Source organism: Trifolium pratense, linkage group LG2 (genome assembly GCF_020283565.1).
Source record: "Trifolium pratense cultivar HEN17-A07 linkage group LG2, ARS_RC_1.1, whole genome shotgun sequence".
In the NCBI taxonomy this organism is placed as follows: Eukaryota; Viridiplantae; Streptophyta; class Magnoliopsida; order Fabales; family Fabaceae; genus Trifolium; species Trifolium pratense.
This window is the reverse complement of record NC_060060.1, coordinates 24,849,746-24,860,358: the sequence shown is the minus strand read 5'-3', so window position 1 is coordinate 24,860,358 and position 10,613 is coordinate 24,849,746. Positions and strand designations below refer to the sequence as shown.

Here is a 10,613-nt window from a genome sequence, read left to right as displayed (position 1 = left end):
TCAAAGTAAGGAGTCAATTTCCAGACTCTAGAGTGTACACGTTCACATAATGGTTCAACCTTAATCGAGATTACTTATTGGAATGAGGCTCCTTTGTTTATTATGGATAATTTTATTAAGAATCAACTAGGTTTATCTAGTTTTCTTTTTTGCACCTCCTCTTAAATTCTTAATGGAGTTTTCACTCTTGCCCCCTCCATTTATATTCTCTCGCAACTGTGGTCGGAAATAGGCTGAAATCACTTGATGCCAGAATTGACCCTCAAATCAGATTAGACGGTTTAATAGATCGGATATTGGCAGTGAAAATTAAGCTAACTAGAAGCATAGCACATAATTAAACAAAGGTAAAATATATATATATATATATATATATATATATATATATATATATATATATATATATATATATATATATATATATATATATATATATATATATATATATATAGGCTGTTAATATTTATATATAATAAAGCGCACAATCCTTGTTACATGAGCTAGATAGATCACACATTTAGCAATTTTCTCATAGGGAGCATATGCTCAAAATGCATGGAAACTTTAGTTATTGTTATAATATAAATAAATAAATTAAGCATCACCAAAGTTATGAGAATCAGTTTAGAAAGGAAAAAAAAAAGTGAAGCATGTAAAACTTAAAGAATTAGAACTAGACTTTTTCATTCACTTAACTCATCCAAATACTTATTGACATAAACACTTGTATGTTTTCTCTCTATTCTAAAACAAATACACACCAACCAAATCAACTCATTCAAGTAATGTTTTTTTTTTTTTTGGTTTTGTCATTCAAGTAATGTTCTAAATTGAATTATGTTCCAATATGTCATGACATTCATGAGTGTACCTTTCCAATGTTTCTTTGTAGTACAGAATTACAGAGAAACATTGAAATTTATAACTGTGAAAGAAGATGAAACACACATCTAGCTTGTCTCCAAATAAATTTAAGGCATTGTGTCTTCGTCCCAGTGATGTTGTTTTTTCTTTATTTGAGCATATCTAACAAAAAGGTACACCTGAAACAAAAATTAACAAAATGAAGAATTGATAAAAAAAAATTTACGCAGAAGAATTGATTATTATTAGATGTGATTTATAATAATGAAATAATTAAGGAGCAGAGAAGAAGGACGCACAATGAAAGCAAGAAAAAAACCAAATGCCGATATCGATATGAGAATACATGTGATGTAACAACAATAACTTTTTGGTGCTTCAAATTCTTCCTCTTCTTCATCATGCACTTGTTGTTGTTGTTGTTGCTGCTGCTGTTGTTGTTGTTCACTGAGATTCATTTTTTAGAGAGATCATTCATTTCTTTGAAGAAACAGAACCATTATGGAGTGAGAACAAAATAGAAGATCAAGATACTTCAACTTCGGATCTCTTTTCTTTCATCTATAATAAATAAATATATAAAAAATAATTGCTTGCAAAATACCTATTTTAGCCTTTCACTGATTTTTTAGAAACACTGCTTTTCCGGGGTAAACAAGTCATCATATTCAAAATTTGCACCATCCTAAATTCAACACATTGTAGCATGTGTCTCTCTTGGACATTTCCAAATGAAAGATAATGAATACCTTCAAATAATTGAACACATCTTTTTTATATCATATAGAAGGTGTGTGTTAGCAAATGATAACTAAAAAGTAGTTAAATATATTTTAAGGTGTATGTTGCTAATACACACCTTCATAAAAAACAGTGGGTGTGCATTAGCAAATCTCATATATATATATATATAAAAGGAGAGAAATAATACACTAAAGAGAGTCTACAAAAGGGAGTACAAGAAGTACTAAATCCCCAATGAAAAGAAAAAAATACAATGAAATCAAAGATAGAAAAGCTCCTAAGCATCCAACCCCAAATCACCAAAACGCCCAGAAAAGAGAGAAAGAAGAGAAATCGAGAAAAGAAGGCAAAAAACAAGCCCATATCCTACCAAGATCACTGGTTCCCAGAAAGACCACCACACATGGCTCTAACGGTTCCGGCACAAAATAAAGAAATTATAGGATTAGTACAACAAAATCAATCATCCTACTCTTCTTACATTTTTCTCTTTTTGTTTTACCAATTTTTTTTGCTCTTCCCTCTTCTCAAGTCTGGTCATCCTTCATATATTTATTTTATCCTTCGTCAATTTCATCTCTTCATTTCATGTTTTAATAATGTACTAAATCTGTAATAATGCCTTTCTGACTACTGAATGACACAAGATTACAGGTCTTTTAGGCTATAAATAAGATTATATGCCAAAGGAAAATAATCTATTTCTTTACTTTTCTTGTCTTTAGTTTTCTATTTTTACTTTATTTTGCAGATATTCACATGTTCATATGTGAGTAATTCTCTTCATCTTAGGATTTGACAAATTAACATAAGTAACTATGGAGCCATGATACATAAATTTTATATCACCAAATTGATGGACTGAGAGGTGAAGGCATTAATGTTCCGAACTATATGCTTATGCAGTTGCTTGTTAATTACCCCCATTCAAAATAATTTATGTGCTTGTTGACCAAATACCATGTGCTTGAACCATGATATTTATTTTATGGCTTGACATTCAAAACTTTTTATATCAAAATCCTCCTTCAAGCCAATTTCTTCCTCACTTGGTACACCAAAAATTATCATTGCTTATGGTGATGAAAAGCTAGTTGATGTAACATTGCTTATGAGATATCTAAGTCACACATGCAAGACCTGTCATTGCTTATGAAGTGGGATCAATAAGCAAATTCATTAAGACCTGTTAACAATCCCATTGAAGGTTAACACCTTTGAAGAGTTAAGAAAGAAGATTGGTTTGACATGATGAGCATTAACATTAACTGCTCATCATGGTTCTTCAACCGTTTTCCGGCAGCCATTTGATGGTCATTAAAGCCATCAAGGGTCTTGGCCCAGCGCAGGGGCTATTATACTCCACACTATTAGTGGAGTCAGGTACTAATTCATTCACTAAAGAAAACCTTTGCTTCACCCTCACTGACTTGAGCGTCGGAGTACCTGCAGGTCACTCTTCTGATCAGGTAAGATCAAAGAATTTTATAAATCATCAAATTGTTAATGTGCAACTGTTATGAATAAAATACAATACTTAAGAGTTAGGATAATTACTTCTTAAAAATTTATCAATGTAAACAACTACTAAATCTAGGTAAATATATTGCAATGTGTACTTTTTGACATCAAATGAAGCATCTTTAACCGAGTTGGAGTGCTATTTTCTCTTCTTAGACTCAGCCTCTATGATTGGATGTGTAATGAATTGGAGGAGTTTATGAGAGTTATGGCAGAAGACAGAAAACTTGAGTTCTCATAACAGAAGATAACTAACTACGTTACCTGATTACCCTTCAACAAACTACTCTCCTCCGCCATCACCGACCCACCCCCCTCCGCCACTACCACCATTTCCGATTGACTCTCCACCGTCACAACAACAGCCATCACCACTCCACTCCACTGCCATGCCACAATCTCCGCCGCAGTATCCACTATCACCAGAACTTGCTCAGCAAGGAATTGTTTCTTCATCAGATGCTTCACTTGACACATCAGACGCTCACACTCCACCCAAATCATCCGAGGCTCCACTGAACTCATCAGACGCTCCACTGAAATCACAACGAAGAAATGTTCCTCCATCGCCATCCATGACCAATGCAAATACCACCCGCCGAGTCCGGTTAGTTAGTCCTTATAATCATCATCATCATTGGAAAGATAATTATCAATTAGAGAAATATAATTCTGTCTGCTTGATTTATATTGGTCAGTTCTTAAATTAATTTCAGCATCACAATGAAGAGAATTTCATATATCAAATGATGTATTTGTTGATGTATCTACTGTTAATTACAAATAACTTTAACTCGAGCAGTGTTTCATTCATTAATCATATTCACCAATTGTATAATAAAGTTACTTATTGTTGCATCAAGTTTAATTAATTAGGAATTTCATTGGATCCGCAAGAAAAAATTTGATCTTACGAAAAAAGAAAATATGAATCCGTAAGAAAAGATGAATAAGATTTGTGAAAAGTGTTTTTTAGTAAATGATAAGAATATGTGTAACCTAAAATATAATTAATGAAAAGTAGTAACCTAAAATATAATTATTTATATTTGACTTGAACACATATATGGCTGAATTTGATTGTTGTCATGTCAGCACATGACATATACCCTCAATTTATGTGAGGGTAGAGAAGTAGTCACCACCGTATGATCTTGAATTCAATTCCACTTCTGTTCTTGATTGATTGAACAAATTTACTAACATTGATTAATTTCTTAGTGTTGCATTGTTGCCTAAAGTAAGAAATATTTGACTATAATCATAATTAAAGTCTGAAGTCACATATATACATAGTAGAAGAATGTTCAGAATTGGAAATTTCACAAACAACAATAAGTGTATGTGTTTAATTGCTATGCCATATTCAATTATTAGACTCTGAAAGTATGTCGATAACTGAACTAAATTTGTTTCAATCAATGTTAATATATATAAAATTACACAACCTTCACATTGTTTTCACACAAATTATACATAAATTAATTAATACATAAGGTTATTAAATAAACAAGCACACAAATGAAAACATATATATAATATATATACTAGTAAATTAGGCAGACATGCATCCAATTCCATGCCTTGAAGTAGGAAAAATAAGGAACAAACCGCTACAAATAATTCCAACCATCAATGGAAAACTCTCCATAACTTGATCCATCTCTCTTTCATGTCCAGGAAATAAACAATTAGTAACCCTATAATCCGAAAAAGCAATAGCCACAAACACCATAACCGACATAATCGCGTGCACAAAATCTTGAAACCCAACTTTGTACTTGTCGTCTTTAGGAACCAAAACAGCGAGTCCCGGTTTAAAAACAGACAACCCTTTTCGAGTAACAAAACCGTAGTAAACATTACCATCAGCGCCGTGAAAACTATCGGTAAAGTGGAAGAAAAAACAAGAAAGTGCACACATGATTAAGAGGAAATGCATCATGATGATGTGAACATGAGTGCATTGACCATTTCGGTAGATTGAAGGAAGGACCATTTCGAATGTGATGAGTGTTCCGGTTGGAAGGAAGTTTCCGAGTAGGGAAGTTTTTGAGAGGGTTTTTTGAACACCTTTTGCCATTATGGCGCGACGATTCTTCCCAGGGTCCGGGTGACTGGAGGGTTGTCGCGGGACAGTGGTGACTTCTTGTGGTGGTGGTGGTGGTGTTGCATTGTAGACTTTGATTCCAATTTCATGTTGAGTTTGTTCCATATTTGATTGTTTAAGATGAAGAGAACATGTGATTGGATACTTGTGAATGAATGAAATGGATTAAGAGAGAGATAATGTTTATTTGAATGCTTGTTGTATATATATATTGGATTGGATAGTAAAATGTAAATTCATCCACGTCAGTTTAAAAAATTTCAGCGGTTATAAATTGACGGTTATCACTTTATTAAATTGCAACCTTTTATCACGAGCAGTGCTATGTGTCCCAACAAAATGCATCTCACGAAAAATCACGAACACTATTTATTTTTACTTTTTTCAATTTAAATATTTTTTTTTGGTATAGTTTTTTTCAATTTAAATATTAAAACAAAAAAAAAACCATGGCTTTCTTCAACCACTTTTACTCAAAAGAAAGAAAAAAGAAACTTCATTTAACAAGGATGGTAAGTGCAATAGGTCTCCAATGGGTCTCCCATGATGGGAGACTAATTTTCGCTTGTAGATTATAAAGGTTTACAATAGATCATAATAAAGTTTCAACACCATATTATTGTTTTTTATTAAAAAGTTACTGAAACATATAATTTTTATTTTCTTAAAATATCTTTTTAAATTGTGGTTCGTCAGGCGGCTTTGCAGCAAACATACGCTGTTCTTCAACCTTAGGTTTCTTTCCTAAATCCCAGACATGTTCGCTACCAAGTGAACGAACGCTCACATGCATGCTCGCTACATAGGGAGTGAACTCAACCAGCAAAACGTGTTTGACGTGATGCAAACGAAATGCTTTTGATAGAATATGTGTATATTTAGCAAATACTGATGTACAATTATTAGCATTAGTCACAAAATATCATTGTATTCATAAGCCTTGATTAGCTTCCTAATATATAATTGTAAGACATGTATATTATACACATCAGTAATGCAATGAAATTTTGTGACTAATGCTAATAATTGTACATCAGTATTTGTTAAATATACACATATTCTATCAAAAGCATTTCGTTTGCATCACGTCAAACACGTTTTGCTGGTTGAGTTCACTCCCTATGTAGCGAGCATGCATGTGAGCGTTCGTTCACTTGGTAGCGAACATGTCTGGGATTTAGAGTGACATTAGCTTTTGTTGTTTTCGGGATTTAAAAACAGTTAAAAATAATTTTTACAGCCACCGAAGAGATTACTGGGTTGAGTCGCGGACTAGGTCGCTCTCTTTAAGACGTTTCGTGGCACTGCCCAAAATCGTGCAAGCAGACTATCAACCACGCCGTCTCCAGGATAAAACAGCCCAGTTACAATTGTATGCCGATATGGTACTGCACGGTAGAAATCGGTCAAAGAATACACCTTCTTGAATGGTACTACAATACCACTCGAATTGATGTTACAACATCAATCTATGATTCATCGGTGATTCAGTGGTACTACAATACCACTCAAATTGATGCTACAACATCAATCTATGAATCAACGGTACTACGATACCACATGTGGTACTACAATACCACATGTATTGATGATACTACAATATCAATCAATATAATGACACTAAGGCCATTCCAATATGGTACTAAGACCATTCTCAAATCAAAGGGATAATGGTACTAAGACCATTCTTTATTTGAAGGAACTAGTGATTACTTAGATCACTCTCAAACCAATTAACACTAATAATAATATTATTAGTATCACATATAATACATAGAATAAACAATGTTTTTCTATAAACAATTAGGAAACATGATGCAAATTTTTCTAATTTTGTATAATCAAATAAAGAAAATAAAGAAACACATGCCTAATTCTTTATTTCAATAATTACATAAAAATCAGGTTTAATCCCAAGAAGAAAATAATTTACGTTCGGTGATGCAACAACATTGTACCGAACCAAATATATATATATCCACATAAAAAGTTATACTAACAATTTGACATATAGTTAAACAAGCTATATGTGTTGAAATGCTACTCATAGATCAATATATATGTATTAATCAACACACCCTAACATATATAGAAAAGAGTCTACTAAATTGTCTTAGCAAGAGTAAATGAATTTATCAGTTTAGCTAAAACAACAAAGTAACCAAGTTGAAGCAATGAAAATAATTAAGGAGCAACATACCAGAGGAAAATCAAAAGCATAAAGGTTGTCCGCATGTTTTTGTTGTTGTTGTTAGCAATGCAATTGAACAAATAGATTAAATTATCTATGTGTATAATTGGCAGGCACCAATGGAGCATAGCTAGGTGCATAGTATAGTGCAATTTCCATTCTTGTGCTCTTTTGTTAAGATGAAAATATGGCCTTATTTTTCTGTCGATGCAAGCTCCTTTTATTTTATTTTCACACTCATAAGGAGCATGGTTTTTAATATTTTCGGTTACAGTTCTAACATAATTATATCCTTGAATAATGAATAATAAATAAATAAATAATGTTTGTAACCGATGTGAAACTTAATTTATTTATTTCCTCAAATTATATACTAGTATGCTCTAGTACCCGATATGAGACTCAATTTTATTTTCAATTCACACACCAATGTGAACTTTGTTCCAACAGCTTTGCATTCGACTCGGGGAAAACACTTAGTAGCGCCATGGAGCCAAAAGACGGTGTCACACCAAAATATCTTCGCCCCCATGATTCCATGTCATGTTACTACACGTGGCGAAAAATCACCACCACATCCACGATCCGCCATAGCTTGGAGAGGAAGGAAAAGAAACCGCCCAACATCCACGTATGAACGGCGGAGATAGTAGTGGCCGAAAAATAAGGCGATTTAGCTTGGAGAAGAAGGATCCCAAAGTCTATAAATAGTAGTTCATATTCTGTATAAACCTAATGGACTTTTTTCTTGGTCCAAACTTATGTAAATCATACTTCTATTTAATCAATAATACAAACTCCCTTTGTTCTTTACCAGAATAGTCATTGAGACGTATCAAAATTAACGGTATTCAACAAAAACGCAGAAACCGTTAATCTTGATTAGTCTCAATAACACATCAAACGATTTTAGATTTTTGTAAAATTTAACACATATGATGTATACGATATAAACTTTAAATCAAACGGTGAATTTTGTAAAATTTGTATTCGTTAAAGCGTTATTGAACGGTGTAACATTACTCAAATGTTACACCGGTGTAATTTGATCTCTCCCCATATATATATATATATATGAAAATCGTTCGCTATCTAGGAAGTGAACTCCCCCATGCATGTTTGATGGGTAAAGTGCGAACGTTCGTTTTAAAAAAAATATATTATTATGCTTAATAACTCGAGGAGGGATTCGTTGACTCCAAGAGTTATTAAGCGGAGTAAGTCAATTGAGACTTACTCATGGAGTCAACGAATCCCTCCTCTAATATAAATATTATATCTCACTAATATCTAAATTATTTAATTAACTACTACCTATAAGTATTTAACTAGCGACTCTCTAATCTTCTATCAAGATGTGTATGAACCCACTTCTGAGTTTGAAAAAAATAGATGTTTTTGAAAATTAAAGTAAATCAAACAAAAATAAATAAATAAAATATTTTATAAAAATACTAAATTAATGGGAAGTTTGTAAATATACTCATGAGTTTAAAAAGTTCCATAGGATGGATTTTATAATATTGGTTATAAAATTCTGAGGCAAATATAAGTATACAAAATATATAACAAGAGTGGTGTAAATATTAACGGTTTTTGAATATAAAATAAATATTTTATATATAGAAATACATCATTAATTTTGATATTTTAAAATACTCGCAAGTTTCCAAAATTTTATCATATTAAGACATAGAAATTTATTTCCATAAATTAAGTACATCAATCCGTAATGAGTGTGGTGCAAATATTTAACGAGTTTCGTAAATAAAATTAAAATATATTTTATAAAAATATTAAATTAATGTTGGTATTTTGAAAATACTCACGAGTTTTCAAATTTTTATCATATCGGAACGCAAAAAAATTATTTATGCAAGTAAAAGTATAGAAAATATGTGTCTCAGCCTAGTGAGCATAACTCAGTTGGTAGGGACATCATACAATATGTGCAGGAGTCTGAGTTCGAACCTGGGACACTCCACTTATTCACTTTTAAGGTGAATTTTTTAGCTACTTGACAAAAAAAAATATAGAAAATATATAACGTGTGCGGTGCAAATAGTTAACAAATTTTTGCGTATAAAATAATCAATTATTATTATAAAGATACCACATTAATTTTTTTTTGTTGATAAATACCACATTAATATTGATGTTTTGAAAATAGTCTCAAGTTTTAAAAAAAAAAATTATCATACAAGGATGTAAAAAGTGCTTCCACAATATATTCTAAATGATGTACTTTAACAGATTTTTGCATATAAAATAATAAAAAAATCAACTCATGAGTTTCAAAATTTTATCGTATTAAAACATAATTATTTTATAAAAATGCCACATTAATCGCATTATTTTAAAAATACACATTGAAAATTTCATACTAGTAAACGGGCAACAAAAAGTAATTATTTTATATATTTTTGTTAATATGTTATTAGTATGAAATTTTCAATGTCGATTAGAAAGAAACAAAATAAAAAAAAAAAATGAGAAAGGAAGGCAGCTTAATGAGAGGTGTTAATGCCTCATTATCACATACAACGAGAAAAAAAATTGTACTTATTAACAAAATAAATTATCAAATTAAAAATAAAATATAAAGAAAAGGGTTATGCTAACTGGTGTTTCCGGGAAACTGGTCAAGGAAACCAAAAAAATAAAATCTTTTATATATTAAGGCAGAAAACAAAGTTTCCCTCCCAACTTATAATTATGCCGCCTAAACCACTCTCATTAATGATCTCTTTCACTTAAGCCTAAAAGACTTTTCCAATTCTCATTGTCTCAAAATTTTGAATATTGCTTTTCTACGATTGATTAAATATTTTTCATATATAAATTGGCATGTACGTATTCCGTATTTCCATACCGTGATTTTTCAAAACATCTTCACATATCTTTGAATTTTTTTTGGTCTCAAATGGGTGCTTATCTGTTCAACGTGGAAAATGCATATAATTGGTCATTAACTGTTCTTCTACTCATTCGTCAAAAAAACTGTTCATCTACTTTGTGATGTTGTACTACTAGAGTACAAAGTTTTCATTGTAGTATTTTAGATTTTCTTAACATACTACTACAAATTTTCATTGTAGTATTTTAAATTTTCTTAACTTTGGTTATTTGGTTTAACTTCATGCGACATTATTTTTACTTGACGCACAACATTTATTTTTATTT

The 10,613-nt window shown here is 31.4% G+C and overlaps 1 protein-coding gene and 1 long non-coding RNA gene across 2 annotated transcripts; both read right to left on the bottom strand.

The window, feature by feature from the left end:
• Positions 1-653: 653 nt before the first annotated feature.
• Positions 654-1,402, bottom strand: LOC123910259. The gene is made up of 2 exons (XR_006810173.1): positions 1,164-1,402; positions 654-1,043 (listed from the first exon to the last, which is right to left on the bottom strand). It is a non-coding gene; the product is annotated as an uncharacterized LOC123910259 (long non-coding RNA).
• A 3,135-nt stretch (positions 1,403-4,537) lies between these two features.
• Positions 4,538-5,386, bottom strand: LOC123909870 (protein DMP9-like). Its single transcript, XM_045960797.1, has one exon. The coding sequence runs from the start codon at positions 5,342-5,344 to the stop codon at positions 4,685-4,687; it is 660 nt and encodes a 219-aa protein (XP_045816753.1). The 5' UTR covers positions 5,345-5,386; the 3' UTR covers positions 4,538-4,684.
• Positions 5,387-10,613: the final 5,227 nt, after the last annotated feature.